Genomic DNA, 21,851 nt, shown 5'->3' on the forward strand with positions numbered 1-21,851 from the left:
CGGGAGCGCCATCCCAAGTGTTGCTGAGCAAGGGGGATGTGGGATGGGGGCAGAGGAGGCTCCTTAGGTTGCTCCAGAGTTCCAAGGAAATGAGGTGGAGCAGCGATTTCCAGGCACAGGCAGCAGCAGTTCCTGCACGACCTTGGGCATTAAAAATTAGGGGTTTTGTTAGGGATTCATAAAAATCGAGGGATCGTTAAGGTCAGAAAACACCGTTAGGATCGTCAAGTCCAATCATCAACCCAGCACCACCGTCTTCACCACTAAACCATGTCCCCAAGTGCCACATCCTCACGTTTTTTGAACACATCCAGGGATGGTGGCTCCACTTCTTCCTTGGCTCCACTGGCACCTTATTCCAGCGTTTTGCAACCCTTTCCTTGAAAAAAAAAAAAAAAGTATCCTAAAATCGAGTCTAAACCTCCCCTGGAACAACTTGAGGCTGTTTCCTGTTCTGCTGTCTCAACCATTGAGTTCTCCTGATCTTTTGGGTGTGGTTTAATCTGTGATTTGATTAAAAAAGGCAGGTTTTTAGGACAGTTCCAAGCACTGGAAGCTGCTGAAACGCAGCCTGTGCACTGCCCACTCTGTTTTTTTCTAGTTTTAACTGCTTTATTCAGCAATAAAGCAGAGTTGTAGGTTGGCTTTGCTGAATTTGAGTAGCCAGGAGAGGGCAGCATTTATTTGTGAATTTGGGAGTCCAGGGATGGTGAATTTAAGGAGGAGAAGAAAAGAAGAGATGAAATTATCTAAAAGAAGAGATGAAATTATCTAAAAGAAGAGATGAAATTATCTCAAAGAAGAGATGAAATTATCTCAAAGAAGAGGTGGAATTATCTCAAAGAAGAGGTGGAATTATCTAAAAGATGGTGCATACACACCCAGATAGTTCACACTGGGGAAAAACACCGTTCTCTGTTCTATCCCATCTGTCTTTTGCTCTCAGAACTCCCTGAATTTGGGGTTCTCATGATGGATTCCCTGAAATAACCATGGAAATCTGGAATCTTGCAGTGACTGTCCACTGAGATCTCCCTCCTGGTTTGTGAGAGGAAAACACAGCTGAGCCAACCCCTTGGATCAGCAGGGTTGGACATCCTTGTGCCATTTTCCCCCTTCGTTACAGGGATCATTCCCTGCTGGGATTTCACATCGTGTTCCTGTGGAATTTTCGTGACTGGCTTTATTTTGATGTGTGGTTTTTTTTTTTTTTTAACTTGGAGAATTAAAATGAGATATTTCACCAGGTTGGATGGGGCTTGGAGCAACCTGGGCTGGTGGAAGGTGTCCCTGCCCAGGCAGGGAGTGGAACAAGATGCTCTTTGAGGTCCCTTCCAACCCAAACCATTCCACGGTTCAGTGACAGTCGTCAACAGTTTAATTTTTTAAACTTTGATTGCCACAGTGATTGATTTTCCCTGCTGCATTCTGCTGCCTGCCCTGACCTATTGAACTGCCTGTCAGATTTAAAGCTCAATTTGCATTAATTTGACAAAATGTGCCAACAGTGATGTTCATTTTGACTCGTTGTAGTTACCAGGCAGGTTCCTGTGACATGAAATAAGGAGTGCAGTTAATTTTCAGGTTTACACTGAAATTTAGAGCTTGCACTGATTTAATTTTCCATGGTGGGGTGAGACATGTTTTTGGGTCCCCTCATTCTTGAGGCAAGAGACTCTCAACCCAAAAAGAGCAGCTTTTTATTCAGATAACAGACCACTTTTTCTGTTCCCTTCATGGCAGGACCCCCTGTGCCTGATTGCCCTTATCTCATTTGGCTGGGAGCAGTGCCAGGAACACCTCAGGGTGGTGGCTGATCATTGGTGTCACAGCAGAAACACCTTCTTGGTGGTTCTTCCTGCAGGATCTCTGCAGTAATTAATTATCTTGGTTCATATTCACGTTGGTCTCCATGGAAATAAGTCCATGTAAACCCCCTGTTATCTGTCCCTTGATATTCCCAGAGGAAAACTGAGCCAGGTCAGTTTTTTCCAAGAGGCTTAATCATTGTCTTTATTCCCCACTTTTGTAATAATCTGGCTGGCTGGTTTGCTCCCCTTTTGCATCCTGTTGATTAATGATCCTGATTGATTAGTGATTAGGTTAATTAGTGATCATACTGATGCTTGGAAGGCTGGAGAACACTGGAATTAAACCCAGTCTAAAACAAAGGCTTCAGACCCAGCTCTCCTTAACCTTTACCATTAAAAGCCATTTTGGAACGATCTAATTTTATTTACATCATCAATTTTTTGCAGCTTTCCCTCCTCAAATTTCCAAGGAATGAGGAGTGTTCTGAGGACATAAAATGTTTTTTTTTGGGAGGGGGAGTGCCAGCTGATGTCAGAAATGTGTGCTGGGCTTTAGGAGTTGGGGAGATCTGAGAATTCATTGGTGCTTTCTTATCCTTTACCCTCCACTTGACCAGGGTGGGGTGAATCCAATCCAAACTGTCCAGGTTTGGGAAGGTTTCAGGACAACAACCCAGCTGTCTGTGTGCTTGTGCCATTCCTGTTGAATCTCACAGGGTTTTTCTGCAAATTAACTCTTCCCATCCCCAAAATGGGGCTTTTTGGCCTTTGCCAAAGAATCTCCTGCTCTGCAACAGCTTTAAGTGGCAAAAATGCCCCGTTTAATCCTCTCCTATTCATGTCAAGCTCTCCTCGTGTAAAGATCTTTTCTCCCCGCAGAGGGAAAATTAAAACTCTTCCATTTACCCCCCCAAAAAAATTCAGATTTGGATCACAAAGATGGGAAGAGAATGTTTTCATAGCAGATGTGTTCTGTTTGAACAGCACCTTCAATAAATCCTGGCCATTGTCAGTCTTAGGCTTGGCTTAACTCCTAAATCAGGAAGGAGAAGATTCTTTTGTAGTCTCAGAATTACTCATTTTTTCCAATACCTGATCTTGAGTTAAGGATGGGAAAGGAGCTTAGAAAGCAAAACATTCCAGGCTTTATATTAATCCAGAAAAATATGTTTCTTGGCCTCACATAACACACGACTTGATGGCTGAAAAATTGCAAATTGCCTTCCAGTTTTGCTGAAGTCTCCCGCTAAAAAATTGGAATGGTGCATTCTTGGCTCGGGGATGGTGCTGGGATAGGGTAAATTCTTGGGAAATCGAGCAGATGACCTGTAAAAATAAACTTCAAAATCCCACTCTATCAAAGGATGAAATCCAGCAGGGCTCTTTGTCTTTTATTTATCAGCACTTTTGGACCAAATTGCCGCGGATCTGTTGTTTTATCCGACAGTTCTCCAATTAAATTAGGTAAAAAATGAATAAGATTGTTCTTCTTTGCCCTCATGGACTAGTTTGGTTTGTGGGCCTTTTTTATTTCTTCCTTTCCCCTGAGGTTCAGTCCATGGCACAGCAGTTTTATCCTGTGCTAAAGAATCGTGGAGGATTTGAGGGCTCTGTGGATCTTTACAGCAGATTGACTTTTCTCTCTTAATTGCATAAATTGCATCCAAGTGCCTCTGGGATGTTGGTCCCCAAGGTGATTCCCATTCCCTTTCTGAAGTTGAAGTGACATGAGTTGGACTGACTTTCCCTGCCTTTGTTCCTTTGCTCAGTGGGTTGGATGTTTCTTAGCTTGTTTTTCTTCTTTTTCCCCCCACACACTGCCCAAAGGAAAAAAATTACCTGAGAAGCCAAGTAAAAAAAACGAAGCAGAACTTACAAATGTTATGCTAATAGGAGAAAAAAAAAGATGGAATAATCTCACGTTGTGTTAAAAGAGGAAAACAGCCACGAGTCCCTGAGCTACGATGAGTGAGAAATGTTTTTAAAAACATGGGTATCTGCCCTCTAGGAACATAATTGCAATGGAAATAAAAAGAAAGATAAGCCTCTGTTCTCAGTGATGCTGGTTTGGGGCAAAACTGCAAATAATTCACGTGTAAACAGATGAAAACTGAACTTGTTACACGGGGAAAAAAAATCCCACTGGTAAAGGAGGGAAGCAGCTTCCTCTTGTCCTGTTCCTTGGGATAAGAGCCCAGGAAAATGAGACCAAGCCCCTCTTGGCTCCCCCCTCCTGTCAGGGAGTTGCAGAGCCAGAAGGTCCCCCCTGAGCCTCCTTTTCTCCAGGCTGAGCCCCCCCAGCTCCCTCAGCCCCTCCTGCTGCTCCAGCCCCTTCCCAGCTCCGTTCCCTTCCCTGCACACGCTCCAGCCCCTCAGTGTCTTGGTTGGAAGATCCCAGGTACTTCGGGATTTTCCAGGAAGGATTGTGCTGTGTAATTGTCCCGTTCCTTATCCTGAGAGTGCTTCTGAAAGGAGTGTTTTCCCTCCCAGCGTGTGATCGGTGGTCGGTCCTTCCCCGCCCGGGGCTCCACCACGACGTGAACAGGTTTGGACACTCGGCTGTGCTGTACAACAGGTAAGGACAGAGACACTCACACCTCACTAAACACCCCCCCACGGGGAGCTCAGTGATGCTGAGACCAGAGGGGGGAGGATCTGGCACAAACCTCCTTCTCCAGGGAGGCTGGGGCTGCCCCTGGATCCCTGGAAGTGTCCAAGGCCACTTGCTTGGACACTTGGACAGGGCTTGGAGCAACCTGGGCTGATGGAAGGTGTCCCTGCCCATGGCAGGGGAGTGGAACTGGAGGGTCTTTGAGGTCCCTTCCAACCCAAACCATCCTGTGATTCTCTGAACCTCTGAAAGTTCTCAGCTCTTCACTTTTGTAATGTCTTCAGTATCCACCTGTGCCCATCAGCCCTTCACGGGACTAGACTCTCTCAACTCACTAAACTGTCTCAGCCCACTTACCTCATTCAGTACCTTGATTTCTTTCTTCATATATCTGTTCCTTTCTCCTGCTTTTATGTATATTCCTATTTCTTCTTTCTTTCTGTTTCTTCTGTATTTCATAGTTGTTCATTCCAGTTTATTTCACAATTCTTGCTTTGGAGTTGTCAGTGCATCTGTCTCCAAACCTCCGTTTACCTCGTGGTATCTCACTTTGTCCGTGTTTCAGTTTACAAACTTTCTCCTGTCAGTTTACACACCTTTATGCTGTGGGGCCCTTCTTTCCCAGCCATGTGATGTCCAGTATTTGGCGAAAATCCTAGGTGAGGTTCCAGCTTTAAAGCTTTACCCACTGTAGTGATATCCCTGCTTTCTTTCTGGCTGTGGAACAAACTGTGAGAAATTTTATTCCACAGGAGTCCTAAAATAGGATGAAAATCATATTAAAAAGTACTCATTATTCAACCAGAGCTGGCCTTGATCCTTTCTGCACTGCCTTTTTACCTGTGCCCTGACAAACTTGGATTCACAGGGAGTTTTTGGAGTGACGTTTTTATGTAACCCGTAAAACCTGATGTTTTGCCTGAGGCAGTTGTGATCCTGAAGATGGTTTAAAAACCTCACCCCTTCTCCTACATAAAGCATTCTGTTGTTTTGGGGTTTTTTTTAGTTGACACAGTGACTCTGCTTGGTTGGTACCAGCCATGCAAACTGGTTTTGTGCCAGCGGAGCAGCGACAGCGACAGCACCAAATTGTTTTGTCCCAGTTCCTGGACTCTGCTTTAATGGTGTGATACCATCTCCCAGAGTTTCAGCCTTCCTCCCTCTCACTTGCCCACTGCAAATCACAGGAAGATCCCAAATTTTGGGTCTCATCAGGTGGGTCAGGTGCCTCCCAGAGTTTTCGGCTGGAGGGGAAGGTCGGTCCATGACCTTGGGTGAGTTTGAGCCTGTTGAGATTCTCTGGCTTCCCCGAAACAGTGAAATTTCACTGACCTTTTCTTTAGTGCCTCCCTTAACCAAGAGCTATTTCTGTGGATTTACACACTCTGGGATGTAATAAAACACCTCCCTCAGACCTTAAATCCCGGTCACCCGGAGCGGCGGCGCGCTCGACGCGCGGGAACACCCGCGAGTCCCTCCTCTCTCTCCCCCTTCCCTCTCCTCCAGCACCATGTACGTCTTTGGAGGCTTCAACAGCCTCCTGCTGAGCGACATCCTGAAGTTCACCCCTGAGAGATGCGAGGCTTTCGCCAACGAGTCGTCCTGCCTGCGGGCGGGGCCGGGCGTCAGGTGCGTGTGGGCTCCCAAACCCGCCCGCTGCGTCCCCTGGGAAAACGCCACCCTGGAGCAGCAGCAGAAGGTCTTGGAAGACTGTCCTCCCAAGCCAGGTATGTGCCACGTGCCTTCCATCCCCCTTTTCCCAGAGGCCTGGAGGGTTGTTTTCCCTTTCCAAGGCCTGCCATGTGGAGGTTGTGTGCCGTTCTGGGGTCACCGTAAGTGCCCGGGAAGTCCTTCCCCTGACCGGGTGTCCCGGAGGTGTTTCCGTGTCTCGTTCCTGAAGCTGTTCATGAAAGCTTTCTCCTCTCTTGCTGTTTGGACTTGCTGTTTTCCATCATCATCCAGGAATCAGGCCTGGGCCGTCACTGTAGATATTTGCTCCAAGAACTGACCTTTTGAGATCCAGCAATTCCCTGATGCAGCACCACGGGGCAAGGAAAGGGATCTGGGTCTGGTGGAGTTGTCCTGTGCTCTTCAAGAGAGGCAGCAGGAATAACTTCAGGAGTAACTTTAGGACTAAAGTTCCTTTATTTTTTGACATGATCTTTAAGGTCCCTTCCAGCCCAAACCCTTCTGGGATCATGTGTGTAGGGGCAAAATGAATGAATGTTTCAAGGTCTGATTCCTGTGTTTTCCCTCAGGATAATTCTAAACCAACTTGATCCCGATGCATTCATTGCTCTGAATTGAATTGTGCAGCCCTTGGTTCTATAATAGATTGTCATCCTTTAATTATTTCATAGAAGCTGATGTGAGGGGGCATTGCTTTGCTGGGCTCTCAGTGTACAATAGATTTTCACAAACCACAGGCAACAAATAATTGGCAAGAGAATGAAAAGTTCAAGCTTGGCATGGAAATGCTCTGCTTGAAGGCCAGGCTTGCAGGAAGATGGTGGGAAATGATCACTTGTCCTTGTGGAATGTCTGAACATCCATGTTTTCATTCGTGTCTTGCTGCATTTCCTGGTGTGTTTTAGGGCTCCCTGGACACCAAAAATGTCAATCAATGCAATTTTCCATCACTCCAAACCCATGGAAGTCCCTGATTTTAGTTGCTAATAGCGGATGCACCGCTCTTTGGTTGTATCTTTGGCTGCAAATAACCAAGTTCTTAGAGCTCTGTCAGGAAATGCCTCTTTTTGGTCATGCAGGTTTTTTTCTTTACTAGCTGTAGACAATGAAAAATGTGATCAGATTACAGACTGCTACAGCTGTACAGCCAACACCAACAGCTGTCAGTGGTGCTCTGACCAGTGCATCCCAGCACACAGCAACTGCACCGAGGAGCAGGTAATGGAATCTGAATGTTCCTTGCTTTGAATTCCCCCTGTGGAATTGCCAGTGCCCCCCAGGTTTTCATCCATCAGTGTTATGATCCCTGTTTTCTCATTCCTTAGCTCTAAAGTGCTACATGCTGGCATTTCTCCCAAGTTGATCCAAGGGATTCTCGTGGGATTTTCCCAATGGATTTAGGAGGGCTGTGGGCACAGGGAGGGGCGGAGGTTTCCCTGCTGTGAATCACAATGGGGTGATTAATCCATAATCACAGTTTGGGTTTGATACCAGCAGTGCTTCCCCTAAAAAATAACGAATCAACCTTCTTGTAGAAGCTCTAGGGAGGAAAACCTGTCAGGTGGTGGCTTGGGGGAACGTCTGGGATACCCAGCCCTGCAGCTTTTGGATCTAGAAATACCAAAAATACATATATGTTGCTGTTCCTTTTAGGTTCCTATTACCCTCTATGAGAATTGTCCCAAGGATAATCCTGCTTATTACTGTAACAAAAAGACAAGCTGTAAAAGCTGTGCCATGGATCAAAACTGCCAGTGGGAGCCCAGGAATCAGGAGTGCATCGCTTTGCCAGGTGGGTACTGGTTATATTCATGTAAGAAAAAAACAAAAACCAAATTCAAGTTCTTGAGGGTTTTTTTTCAGTTCATTTTTATTTTTTTTCGCCCCCCAAATCTATATTTTTTAGTGCTAGGCTGGAGTAAATAATGTTGTTTAATCATAGCAGCTCTGGCATGAAACTTAATTTCTGGCCAATCCATCAAGTCTGCTGGAATATTTTTCATTTTCCCAATTGTCTGAAGAGGGCTGTGATCATTTGTGTAATTATTAGGCTGTATTTCATCTCTCCCTTTTCCATTTGATAAAAGCTGTTGATAATAGGCTCCTGCAAGATATTAGAGTTAATAATGCATGCTATTTAATTTGGGGAACTAAATTTGTGCAAAAGCATAATGGCACATGCTGGACAAATTAGGCAAGTAACACCTGAAGTGTTTTAGGAAAATTCTCCTATTAAAGTGCTTCCAGTGGAGCTCACAGGAGCTGGTTATTAGTCCCCTTGGAGTAGCTTTTTTTTTATCCCAATGACTGGAGGGAAAAAAATGCAGGATCTTCAGTGATTAACATTTGCAGGTAATAAAATCTAGAGAAAGGGGAAAAAACCCCACCAGACAGGATATTTTAATGGGCATGGAAAGCCCTGCCCCAGGAACTCTTGATAAGCTTGGACGTGTCCAGGTCTGGTTTTGCCAGTCTGGAAGAGTTAAAAATTGAGGAGACTTTGGATGAGAGCCATGAGAGTGAGAAAAACATCTTTTAATGAGGTAGATCAAGAGCTTGGTGTGTTTAATTTGATGTAGGAGAGGGGGTGACTCGATCATGGGTGTAAAAAGCCCATCTGAAAAACTGACACTTGAGAGCTTTTCAATCTGTTAAAGTCTAAATTCACACTGGAAAGGCCCACCAGGGTTTTTTTGTACGGGAAATAACGAACCATGGAGCGTGAGGAATTCTTCAGGAGTGGGATTGTGCTCAAGATGAACCAGGGATTAATCCTGGAAGTTCATGCCAGGGAAAGGATTTAACACAACAACCCTCTCCTGCCAAAAGGTCCCCTGGAAACTGTGGGTGAATAAGTGGCTTTCAGGCACCAACAAAATACTGGTTTGGTTTCTTTTCCGCTTTCTCCTACAACGATTTTACTCTTCAACATCGTACAGAGTGCTTTGATTCCACACTGCAGGTAACTCAGTGCTGCTGTCAGACTTCAGCCCCCCTGTACAGCTTTTCTTCTCCAATATTAGGATTTAACAGGGGAATATTGCTGGATAATAACAGGGTAATACATTAGATATCCCACTAATGAGGTGTAGAGTAAATTCCTAAAAACCCCTTCCCTAAGAGTGTTGAAACCCTCATGCTGGGGAGGAAAATCAATGCTCATCACTAGTTCTGGGCACACCAGTAAGTCAGACTGGTTTGGGGTGGGACTGTAGGTTTGATTTTAGTAGAAGGGGTTCATGGAATCATTAAAATACCTCCAAGATCATTATCAGGTCCAACCTTTGACCCAATCCCACCATCCCACTGAACCGCAGCAGGAAGGGCCACTTGCACTCCATTTTCCTGGACACTTCCAGGGATGGGGACTCCCAACACTGCCCTGTTCTTTGCCTCCTTTGAACACCCTGAAGGTCACCTGTGTCTCTGGCTTTACTCTCTCTTTCCCTCCCTTCCCCAGAAAACATCTGTGGAACAAACTGGCACTTGGTGGGCAACTCCTGCCTGAAGATCACCAATGCCAAGGAGACCTACGACCATGCCAAGCTGTCCTGCAGATCCAGTGGTGCTGTGCTGGCTTCCCTCACCACCCAGAAGAAGGTGGATTTTGTCCTGAAGGAGCTGCAGAAGATCCAGTCCTCGGTGAGTGCTTTTTTTTCTGCCGCCCCCTGAGTAATTAAGAGAAGTCCTTACCGGGGTATTGTGTGCTCTGTACACAACACAAATGCCTCTTAACCCGAAAGGACTGATTTCCTTTTGAAATTCAATGCACCCTCTGGGTGATTCTGAGCCGAGGTTGCAGGGAATGTAAATGGGAAAGATAAACAGAAGCACACTCGGTGCCTCAGAGGGATCGCTTTCTGTAATGGAATCACCCCCGTGCTTCCCTGGGGGCATCCAGGGCTGCAGCAGGAGAGCCCTCTCCTGACTTGTACACAATATTTTATAAATCAGGGTCCCAGTGTGGGGCACTGGAGGTGTTTAATGCAAAGCACTGCAACTTATTTATTCCACCCAGAACAGCAGCTGTTTAAAATGTCACCTCCTCGTGCTTGGCTCATTTGGAGTTATTTACGTGGCATTCAGGGGGGCAGGTGCGCTTTTTTTGTGGGAGCCAGGGAGAAGTGAATTGGAATCTGTCCCTCTCCATGCATCAATAAAATAAATACATGTATTTTTGCAGTCCTTGGGGGGAAGCAGGGAATGTTCAGGGCAGGTTGTGTAGGTGGTGCTACAGCCCTGACGGAGAACGACGCTGGGCAGCGTCCCTAAAATCCTGGCTTAGGCTGGAAAACTGCTGGGACTTCATGGCACGTCAGAGTAACGACTCCTGGGTCCCAGAGGGCACTCTGGGAAGAGTTTTATCCAGGAAAAATGAGGCTGGAGGCAGTGGGATTGCTGCTTTGCAGGGGAGAACCTGCAAAGTTCCTCAGTACTTAAGAGAAGTATTCCCCTGTCGAAATAAGAACATTCCCTGCTTTGATTCCCTTTGTAATTTTGAAGTGGAATTTCAGCAATTACAGTGTTTTAGAGTGGAGTCAATTTAGCCAAGGGAAGGTAAAGTGTAATTTAAGCAGGATTGTTTGTTAAATCTTTTGTAAAGAGGAAACCAAGCCTGGGATGTTGTAAAAGTACCTGGTTGTGACAGCTCCAGGTGTTTCTGGATATCCCACTAGTCAAGTGTAGAGTTAATTCCTAAAGAAACATGGCAGCAGTTCCCTAACAGTGTTTAAATCCAAACACTGGGGAGAAAAAAATCATTAATTTACAGGGTTTTTTTCTTATTTATGGTGTCCTTTGAAAAGTGAGTCTAAGGAGACTACGAGCCTGTTTTAGGGGATATCGCTATGGAATGCTTGTCATGTGGGAAACTGGATCCTGGGCTGATCCCCCAGCGTGGGCAGCAGGACAGGGGGAGATTCTGCCCCTCTGCCCCCTCAGTGAGACCCCCCTGCAGAGCTGCCCCAGCCCTGGGAACAACAGCACAAGGACGTGGAGCTGCTGCAGAGAGTCCAGAGGAGGCCCCGGAGATGCTGCCAGGGCTGGAGCCCCTCTGCTCTGGAGCCAGGCTGGGAGAGCTGGGGGGGTTCCCCTGGAGAAGAGAAGGCTCCAGGGAGACCTGAGAGCCCCTGGCAGGGCCTAAAGGGGCTCCAGGAGAGCTGGAGAGGGACTGGGGACAAGGCATGGAGGGACAGCACACAGGGAATGGCTTCCCACTGCCAGAGGGCAGGGAGAGATGGGATATTGGGAAGGAATTGCTGGCTGGGAGGGTGGGGAGGCCCTGGAATGAACTTCCCAGAGAAGCTGTGGCTGCCCCTGGATCCCTGGAAGTGTCCAAGGCCAGGCTGGAGCAACCTGTGCTAGTGGAAGGTGTCCCTGCCCATGGCAGGGGATGGGACTGGATCTTCTTTAATGTCCCTTCCAAGCTGAGTGTGTGGGTGACACTCCTGAGGGACGGGACGCCATCCAGAGGGACTTGGACAAAGTGGGGAAGAGAGAGCCCAGGGGAATCTCATGAGAGTTAACAAGGAAGAGAGGGCCTAAATCACTGAAGAATAGAAAAAGGTGTCAATGACATCAAAAAAAAGCAGAGCATCGATGGCTGTGCTGGGGGAGGCTCTGCCTTAAAACTCCTGGTTTAAGTTACTCCTTTTTAAAAGTGTTCTGTAATAACAAGAAAACCTGCTGGTGCTGGCACAATGTGCTGTGTAACCCTGTTGCAGCCAGTACCTGCAGCTCTAAGGTTTAAAAGTGCCTAAAATCATTTTAAAGTAAGTCATTTTTGTGTCGTTCAGCAGTAAAATAACACATTGTACCAACAGAGCTAAAAACGCCCCTCCCCAAAACAGAAGCGTGCCAAAAATTAACCTGCCAGCAGAAACACTTGGTGCTGTGGGATCTTTCACATTAAACATTCACGAGAAGTTGTATCTACTAATCAGTGTTGACACCCTAATTCAGATTCCACCTGCTCCTTTGTTTTCCAGCCCAAAACTTTGACTCCCTGGGTCGGGCTGAGGAAAATCAACGTGTCCTACTGGTGCTGGGAAGACATGTCCCCTTTCACCGACACCCTGGTGCAGTGGCTTCCCCAGGAGCCCAGTGATGCTGGATTTTGTGTCTATTTGGCTGAGCCCTCCCAGCAGGGGTTGAAGGCAGCGACGTGCATCGACGAGCTCAACGGCAGCATCTGCGAAAGGCCGGGTAAAAACACCTCCCTTGGGGGTGGGGGGGATAAAAGGGGGCACCCAGTGGATTTATATTAAAAAAACCCCTCCAGTTTATCACATTTTAAACCAGCTGCATCCTGGCTCTGCCGAAGCAAAGTGGTCCTGTGTTGTTGCTCAGGATGTGGAGGGTTTTAAAAATAGCTCGGCATTTACGCCCGCAACTGTAAAATACTTGAAGTACATGATTTTAATTATTTTTTCTCTCCCTTGCATACCTGGATGTGACATTTAGGTTAATTACGGTGTGGAGCAATCTCCTGTTTGAAAATAATAATAATAAAAAAAAAAAAAGGAAAGAATAAAATGAAGAAATAAAAGCTACTTTCTGATTGAACTCCCCTTTCTCCCCTCCCCGGCTCCGTAGCCAGAGGAGGATTTTATCAAAGTTTGAAATTAATTGAGCAGGACATTTTGGAGATAGGAGAACTTGGGGAAAAAAAAAAAAAAAAAAAAGAAAGAAGCTATTTGCTTTTGGGAAAAGTCTTGCAGCTTTGTTGGAACTGCATATCTTTTCAGATGGCTTGGTCTGCTCATTCTCCATTATAGCTGATTATTTCTGAATACCAATTAGTGCCTCTTTTTAAGTATTAAGAAAGCTGGGTGATTACATAAAATTTTTTAAGTGAGAAGCACTTGAAATGATTCTTTATGGAAGTGCAGGATGCAGATCCTAAATGTGAACCTGAACTCCAAATCCTGTGTGTTTTCACTCGAAGTACTTTGATTTAAGCTTTAACTTGGTTTTTGTGGTCTGAGAACAGTCACTTGAAACAGATGATAAAGTGCTGGCTCACACTAAAAACTCCTGAGTTAGTTCTGCTTTCAGGGCTTGTTTGATGTGGGGAACTGATCACATCACTTAGAGCAGGTCCCAGTGTGCTCATGTAAAATGTTGGGGTTCTTCCCAACCCTTCACTGGGGAAACATCAACAGGCCTGCCGAGAGAGAAAGCCAGCACTCCTAACACCATTTCCAGGGCTGCCCCTGGATCCCTGGGAGTGTCCAAGGCCAGGCTGGATGAGGCATGGAGCAATCTGGGATGCTGGGAGGTGTCCCTGCCCGTGGCACAGAGGGGTGGAATGAGATGATCTTTAAGGTCCCTTCCGGCCCAAACCGTTCTGTGATTCGATGGTTCATGCAATGGTGCCCCCAATGGAAGAAGGACATGGGACTGTTGGAGCATGTCCAGGGGACACCACAAATCTGATGAGGGAACTGGAGCATCCTCCCTGTGGAGACAGGAGGAGAGAGCTGCAGCTGCTCAGCCTGGAGAGGAGAAGGCTGAGTGGAGCCATCACAGCACCTAAAGGGGCTCCGGGAGAGCCGGAGAGGGACCGGGGACAAGGCACGGGGAGGGACAGGACTAGGGAGAATGTCATCCCGCTGCCAGATGGGACATTGGGAAGCAACTCCTGGCTGACCCTGTGTGTTTATCCCCCCCCATCCCCAGCCAACCACAGTGCCAAGCAGTGCCGCACGCCCTGCGCCCTGCGCTCGGCGTGCGGGGAGTGCACGAGCGGCAGCTCCGAGTGCATGTGGTGCAGCAACATGAGGCAGTGCGTGGACTCCAACGCCTACGTGGCCTCCTTCCCCTACGGACAGTGCATGGAGTGGTACACCATGAGCAGCTGCCCCCGTGAGTCACCGCTGGGAGGGAAAAAGGGGAGGGTGTTCCAGTGGGAAAAGTCGTCGGGTTGGGCTTAAAATTCCCCGAAACGAGGGTTGGGTGGGCTTGGAGCAGCCTGGACGAGGGGCAGGTTGGCTGCCCGTGGAGGGGGTTGGCGCTGCGGGATTTCTGAGGTCCCCCCAGCCTTCTGTGAGTTCATTTTTTGGCTTTGTCAAACCCTTTGCAGAAGGGGTTGGTTCTGAAGTGTGGTCTCTCCTTGCAGCCCCATGCCAGAAATTTGTAACTTCTCTTAAAGGAGTCATTTCTTACCCCTCTTAGATAAAGTGGCCAAGATTTCTGGTGGCCAAGATTTCTGGTGCTTTGGAATATTGCACTTCTTTTTCGAACTGGGGTGAAAGAGACCCTAAAAACTCTGAAGATTTAGAAGTTATTTATGTTGAAATCTCTATGAAGATCCAAATCAGGATTTACACAAGTGCTTTGTTCTGAACTGTTGTCTCCTTACAGCCCCACACCAGAAATTTTTAACTTCTCTTAAAGAAATCATTCCTTTTTTACCCCTCTTAGATAAAAGTGGCCAAGATTTCTGGTGCTTTGGAATATTGCAGGGTTTTTTTTTCAAACTAGGGTGAAAGAGCCCCCCAAAAAATCTGAAATTAATGAATTAGGGTTTATAGAAGAGTTTTATTCTGAAGTGTTGTCTCCTTACAGCCCCACGCCAGAAATTTTTAACTTCTCCTAAAGAAATCATTCAGTTTTTACCCATTTTAGGTAGAAGTGGCCAAGATTTCTACTGCTTTGGAATATTGCAATTTTTTTTTCAAACTGGGGTGAAAGAGTCTAAAAGCAAATGAAGATTTAGAAATTGGTTTTGTTTATGTTGAAATCTTTATGAAAATCCAAATTAGGGTTTACTGAAGAGTTTTATTCTGAAGTGTTGTCTCCTTACAGCCCCACACCAGAAATTTTTAATTTCTCTTGACAGAAATGATTCATTTTTTACCCATTTTAGGTAGTGGCCAAGATTTCTGGTGACCAAGATTTGGAATATTGCATTTTTTATTTTTTCAAACTGGTGCAAAAGAGCCCCAGAAATCTATAACAAATGAGGATGTGGAAGCTATTTTATTGATGTTGAAATCTTTAGGAGCAAACAACTCAAAAGTGTTGCAAAATATAAGGGATGAAGAAAATGGGTTTCAGGAAGAGTCAAACATGAGAGTGGTGAACTTCCCTTATTGCCAGAGGTCAAAAGTTGGAGGAAGCATCAGGCAGGAGATGAGTAAGCTGAAATAATGGAAAACAACCTTTTTCTACTACATTTTTTTTGTCCTATTTTAAAGGCAAATCTTGTCCATTTAAACAGAAAGACAGAAAGTCTGCTCGTCTTGCAGCACCAGGAATCTACAGAATTATTTTTTAAGGTGACCTGGGCAAAGGAATAGGGGAAGTTTTCTGCGTGTGAGGAGTTTTGTCACCCCTGAAATCCAATCTCCACTGGAGAAAGGGAGGGTTAAAGGGCGGAACTTCATTCTGGATTTGTGTTTTTATGCTTTTTGACTCGGGCAAGTGCTCACAGTAATAGCATGTGACACTAAAACATGTGCTAGGAAGGGACTCAGAGTGGGTAAAAACAGGCTGGTTTTTCAGCCTTTGCTTCCAGATGGCTCCTCTTATCATCTGATCCCTCGTAAATCAACGGGAGATGCTTTGGAGAGGGAACATTCACCTCTGGTTTTAAGTGGGTGCTGTGTAATGCTTCAGGCTGTTTCATCACTCACTGATTAGTGCAACCCGTGTTAGCTGAGATCCTGGATTAAATATGTTTTTAGATACAGATAAATATTCCTGGGAGTATCAGGATAAAGGTGGGCGGATTTGGAGAGGTAAATACCGAGGTCACGAAAGCCGCACGGGAGTTTCCGCCTTCGCTGTCGCCTGGTGGAGGGGGTGATTCCTTCCCTAATTTTGGGGTTGTTTTTCCAGCTGAGAACTGCTCGGGCTACTGCACGTGTGCCCACTGCCTGGAGCAGCCTGGCTGCGGGTGGTGCACGGACCCCACCAACACCGGCAAGGGCAAGTGCATGGAGGGCTCTTCCCGGGGCCCCGTCAGGATGCCCAGCCCGTCCCCGGCGGGGAAGCAGAGCCTGGAGCCCGTCCTCAACGTCAGCATGTGCCCCGTGGAGAGCAGCTACAGCTGGGCCTTCATCCAGTGCCCAGGTAAATGGGCAGAGTTTTACCGGCCAACGCTGCAGTGGAATGCGAGGAGGAGGGGGGTTTGTCGGGTCTGTGTTGCCTCCTGTTGGCGGAGGGAGGAGGAGAGGAGTTACAGCTGGAGGTGGAAGCTGCAGGAAGGTTTAACTTGCTCGTTTCGCCTCTCCCTGCGAACCTTGACTGAGGTTTTCGCTTTTGTTTGTTAATTCATTTTTGAATAAATGAAGCAGGAGCGGCATTTCTGTTTGAGAGAAAGGCCTTTGAAGGTTGGTGTAACTCTTTCTGAATAATGCTCAGGGCACTTTTTAACTCATGTTCCTGACACAAAACCTATAGAAAAAATCACTTGTGCTGTTGCTAAACACTCCCCTCCCCATTCCTTGTAATCCATCCCACCAGCAGCTTCCACCCCAACGTGCCCCTAATCAGTTGTCCACCTATTGCTTTTAATTCCAGATTTTCAGTACCCCCACCCTCTCTTTGAGCTTGTGTGTGATTAGTGAGACTGCTGCAAGAACCTCTCTGGAAGGTGCAGGAAAAGGTTTAAATTCATCCTCTGCACAACATCGCTCCCCTGAGGGTCAATTTGAGCACAAAAACTAAATTGGAGCACGAATACTCATCATTTTTCCTGTTTTTTTATGTTTTTTTTTTTTTTTTCCAGCCTGCCAGTGTAATGGGCACAGCAAGTGTGTCAATGAGAGCATCTGTGAGAAATGTGAGAACCTGACAACAGGCAAACACTGTGAGACTTGCATTTCTGGCTACTACGGGGATCCCACCAACGGGGGGACGTGTCAGCGTAAGTGCTGCCTCAGATGTGCCCTGCCCTGAGCCCTTTGATGTTCTCCCACTCTCTGCTCCTTCCTCTTTTGTCTCAACTCAAATTACAGCCCCGTGATTCATGTTGTCTCCTTGCAGCCCCACACCAGAAATTTTTAACTTCTCTTAAAGAAATCAGTCATTTTTTACCCTCTTGGGTAAAAGTGGCCAAGATTTCTGGTGAACAAGATTTCTACTGCTTTGGAATACTGCATTTTTTTTTTTTCAAACTGGGGTGAAAGAGTCTAAAAGCAAATGAAGATTTAGAAGTTATTTTATATATGGTGAAATCTTTATCAAAATGCAAATGAGGGTTTACAGAATTGGTTTATTCTGAAGTGTTGTCTCCTTACAGCCCCACACCAGAAATTTTTAACTTCTCTTAAAGAAATATCATTCATTTTTTTACCCCTCTTAGATTTCTGGTGGCCAAGATTTCTGATGGCCAAGATTTCTGGTGGCCAAGATTTCTGGTGGCCAAGATTTCTGGTGGCCAAGATTTCTGGTGCTTTGGAATATCATGTTTTGTTTTCAAACTGGGGTGAAAGAAGCCCCGAAAGTCGAAAAGCAAACGAAGATCTAGAATTTATTTTATTTATGTTGAAACCTTTATGAAATCTTCCTCTTTTGTCTCAACTCAAATCACAGCCTCGTAATTCATGTTTCCTCTCCTGCCATCGAGGCTCAGTCCTCGTCTCTTCAAATCAAAGCCGGATGAAATTCCTTTTGTCGCTCGTGATGATGATTTCTTCACCCTCCTCTGTAAACCTGAAGTGACCACAGCCAAAAAAGGGGCCGTGTTGTAGGGTTTGATGAGCCTGTTTTGGGGAAGGAAGGGGTGTTCATCCCAGTGTCTCCAACGGATTTCTGCTTATCTGAGTCCCACCTTCCGTTCCATGTGGTAAATGTGGCGTGTGTTGATGGCCCTCAATTGTCTGCTTCACAAAGGCTGCCCCCGTGTTTCGGCTGAGGACTTGGCTGCCTTTCAGTGGAGGATTAGGAGAACCCTGTTAAAATTGCATTTCGAGTTTGTCGAGTGTTTTGGGACTCTCTGGCACAAGGAACTGTTTTCGGTTGTGTGAGATCCAGTTAATAGAGCGGGGGAAAAAAAAATGTTCCTTGAAAGCCCAGTACAGTTAATATTGAGAAATGAACGTGTAGGACTTGGAATTTTACCCTTCAGCCTTGTGACATGCTTTGGAACTGCTGTGGATTTTTTAGTGTTGTGGCGTGAGAGGAGATGTGAGGGAAGGGGCTTCTTGCTCAGCCTTAGTCACAGAATCAGAGGATGGTGGGTGTTGGAAGGGATCCTAAAGGTCATCTCATTCCACCCCCTACCATGGGCAGGGACACCTTCCACTAGCACAGGTTGCTCCAACCTGGCCTTGGACACTTCCAGGGATCCAGGGGCAGCCACAGCTTCTCTGCCCAACCTGGGCCAGGGCCTCCCCACCCTCCCAGCCAGCAATTCCTTCCCAACATCTCATCCAACCCTGCCCTCTAAAGCCATTCCCTGTGTGCTGTCCCTCCATCCCTTGTCCCCAGTCCCTCTCCAGCTCTCCTGGAGCCCCTTTAGGCCCTGCCAGGGGCTCTCAGGTCTCCCTGGAGCCTTCTCTTCTCCAGGGGAACCCCCCCAGCTCTCCCAGCCTGGCTCCAGAGCAGAGGGGCTCCAGCCCTGGCAGCATCTCCGGGGCCTCCTCTGGACTCTCTGCAGCAGCTCCACGTCCTTGTGCTGTTGTTCCCAGGGCTGGGGCAGCTCTGCAGGGGGGTCTCACTGAGGGGGCAGAGGGGCAGAATCCCCCCTGTCCTGCTGCCCACGCTGGGGGATCAGCCCAGGGCACGGGGTGGGTTCTGGGCTGGGGCATCTCCAGCCTCTCCCCCACCAACACCCCCAAATCCTTCTCCTCAGGGCTGCTCTCCATCCATTCTCCCAGCCTGTGCTTGTGCTGGGATTGCCCTGACCCAGGTGCAGGACCTGCACTTGACCCTGTTGAACTTCATGAAGTTCCCACATTCCCCCTCTCCAGCCTGTCCAGCTGCCCCTGGATGCCCCATCCCCTCCCTGCAGGCTGTGACCCCACCACACACCTCGGTGTCACCAGCAAACCTGCTGTGAGTGTCAGTGGTTTGCAGCCACTGGAAGAAAGAGGTGGAGGTGATTAATGAGTGGGCATTGAAGACTTTGAGTTCCTCCTTCCAAGTGTGGAGGCAATCCAGTAGAAAATCCTTGGATATTCATTTAATGCATTTACTGGGAGCAGCACCGACCTCTTGGATGAAGATGAGAGTCCGTAGGTGGAGCGTGAACATCCTGTTTCCTCAAGCAAGAGGGTGATGGTTGGGGCTACAAAAAGCTTCCCAGTGAAAAGACTCCTGGAAGCATGGGAGGGGAAAAATAATACAGGGATAAGTCTGCCTTCCTTAGGGAAAAGGGTTCGACAACACAGGTACAAAGGAAAAGGTGTTTCTGACACTTGGTTTCACGGCGTTATCTGGCAGATGAAACACCTCTGATACCTGTAAACTCATTTCGGGTGGAGATAATTTGAAGCGCAGGAATGAATAAATTGAGGCTGAGTTGCCTGAGAAAATAACAAAACCCCCTGCCCCGAGCTCTCAGTGCAATCACCAGATCACAACGTGTTGCTTTTCCGTGCGTGTGGAAATGTGTGGGGGTGAGTTCCTTTGGGCTCTCCCTCGTGAGGGTCGTCCCCCAAACAGTTTGTTGTGGAGGTGAACGAATGACAGACTGAAACCATCCAGATGCCCGAAAAACAAATTAGAAAACGTGTTGAGAGGCTGTGGAGCAGCTCTCAGTCCTTTATCTGATGGAGCAGCAGCTCATGGCAGGAGCGCTTTGGGCCCAGGGTTTTAATTTGCTGTGATTTAACGCTATTTACCGGCGAGGCAGGAGAGAGAGGGGAGCAGGAGGCTGGGAAAGGCCAGGGAGAGCAAATCATCCTGTCTGATGCAGCCAGGGTGACTCCTGACCATCAGTCATTCCTGCTCAGTGGAAAGCTTTCCAGAGGGGAATTGTTCAGATAAGGGTTGGCTGACGGGCAGCAGAGCCGGGCTCCTGCTTTCCCCCTCCCCTGAGCCACATCCCTCGTTCCTTTCCCATTAATAATCTGCTGATCCCACTCTTTCTGTGCATTTGTGAGCAATGTTTTGTGCTGCTCTGCGTTCAGAGCCCGCAGTCCCATCTGTGCTGGGGGTGGTTGTTGTACTTTCCAGCCTGACACACAAACATCCCCGTGTTTGCACACTCGCTGATGCTGAGAGGCAGCGTGGATCCATGGGGTCATGATCCATAGGATCATGGAATGGGTTGGAAGGGATCTCAAGGATCACCCAGATCCACCCCTTGCCATGACCAGGGACACCTTTCCACTATCCCAGGTTGCTCCAACCTGGCCTTGGACACTTCCAGGGATCCAGGGGCAGCCACAGCTTCTCTGCCCAACCTGGACCAGGGCCTGCCCACCCTCCCAGCCAGCAATTCCTTCCCAATATCCCATCTCTCCCTGCCTTCTTTTGGTGTAAAGCCATCACCCCTTGTTCCATCACTAGGTACCCCTGTAAAAATCCCGACACGAGGTTGTATCCTTTTGTGTTGGAAAAATATTGACAAGCTGCAGTGATTTCCTGAAAGGACTGTTTTTGCATCCCATGCCAGGCCCTGGTGTTGGCAGAGCTGGGCAGGTAAATCACTAAATGGCAGGTAAATCACTGCTCAGAGGTTGCTTTTAGGAGGTGTCCAAGTCGAGGAGTGTTAATCAGGAAGGGCAGGAAAACACAGCACATCAAATGTAAAAATAGCTGCAAGGTGCTTTCTCTGCAGTCAGGAGGGTTTTTGAATTCTCTGATTAAAGTTTCCCCATGAAAATATGCTGGTGGGAGATAAGGAAGTTATTTGCAAGCCGAGGGAAGGCTCTATTATGCCTGGGATCAGATTGTGGCTGCGGCAGCGCTTCCCAACACATCCACGTGGAGCCTTTGCTGGTGGCCCAGGAGCTGCTGGTGCTGTGTCCTGCCTGTCCCCCTCCTCTCCCAGGGCTCCCCCAGGCCTTGGAGGGCAGGGAGAGCACGTGGAATGGGAAAATGGCCTTGGACTGGTGGCTGATGGTGTTTCCAGTGGGAAACTGGGCTGTCAGAAATGCAGGAAAAGGAGTAAAGATCCCAGTGTCCATCTCTGAGTTACTGTGAGACCTGGGGCTTGTGGAGAGGGTGGAAAGGAGAGTCCACTGTGAGGTGCTTGAGCATTGAGCATCAAACTCTTACCAGGATTCACAGTCAAAAAGCCATTTCCAGAAATTTTGGCTTTTCTGCTCTGGCATCTCTGGAGGGAAATCATCACCTGGAGATTCCAGCGAGGGCATCCAGTGCATTTTATCCACAGTTGGTTTCCCAGTTATGGGAAATTTTCATAGTTGACAAACCACGTGAAGATGTCTCTTTGTGCAGATTCCAGCCCTTCAGTAAATAATCTCTAGTTGTAGGCTTGGAGGAAAATGGATCAAGAAATAGATTCTCTTGTGGTAAACAGAGATATTTGAGTGTTCAGGCTTCTTGATAAGCACGAGGCTGAAGAGCAGGGAGGGGGGAAACATTAATGTTAATGCTCAAGACGCTGCAATCTGCCTCTAAACCAGCATGGAACTTAAAAATTAGGAGAAATTTTATGTGTGTGCATGTTGAATATTGATCCAACACCGCTTCGCTTCCCCCGTGCAAAGCAGGAGGAAGGAAGTACAGGACATTCTCAGCAGCGCTGAGACTCATTTTTCTTTAAGTGCCACTAATGAAAAGTGTGTTTCCCTTCACAGAAGACAATTATTTTGTCGAAT

The 21,851-nt window shown here is 47.3% G+C and overlaps 1 protein-coding gene across 1 annotated transcript in view; it reads left to right on the top strand.

The window, feature by feature from the left end:
- Window positions 1-21,851, top strand: part of ATRN (attractin) — a 147,456-nt gene that overhangs the window by 55,493 nt on the left and 70,112 nt on the right. Inside the window, exons 12-20 of the mRNA XM_050321089.1 lie at window positions 4,302-4,386; window positions 5,929-6,149; window positions 7,208-7,329; window positions 7,765-7,903; window positions 9,572-9,753; window positions 12,099-12,315; window positions 13,792-13,977; window positions 15,955-16,188; window positions 16,847-16,984. Of these exons, the coding sequence (XP_050177046.1) occupies window positions 4,302-4,386; window positions 5,929-6,149; window positions 7,208-7,329; window positions 7,765-7,903; window positions 9,572-9,753; window positions 12,099-12,315; window positions 13,792-13,977; window positions 15,955-16,188; window positions 16,847-16,984 (1,524 nt within the window). The remainder of the gene's footprint in view (window positions 1-4,301; window positions 4,387-5,928; window positions 6,150-7,207; window positions 7,330-7,764; window positions 7,904-9,571; window positions 9,754-12,098; window positions 12,316-13,791; window positions 13,978-15,954; window positions 16,189-16,846; window positions 16,985-21,851) is intronic.

This window comes from Myiozetetes cayanensis, unplaced genomic scaffold (assembly GCF_022539395.1).
Source record: "Myiozetetes cayanensis isolate MyiCay16 unplaced genomic scaffold, myiCay2020 scf26, whole genome shotgun sequence".
NCBI lineage: Eukaryota > Metazoa > Chordata > Aves > Passeriformes > Tyrannidae > Myiozetetes > Myiozetetes cayanensis.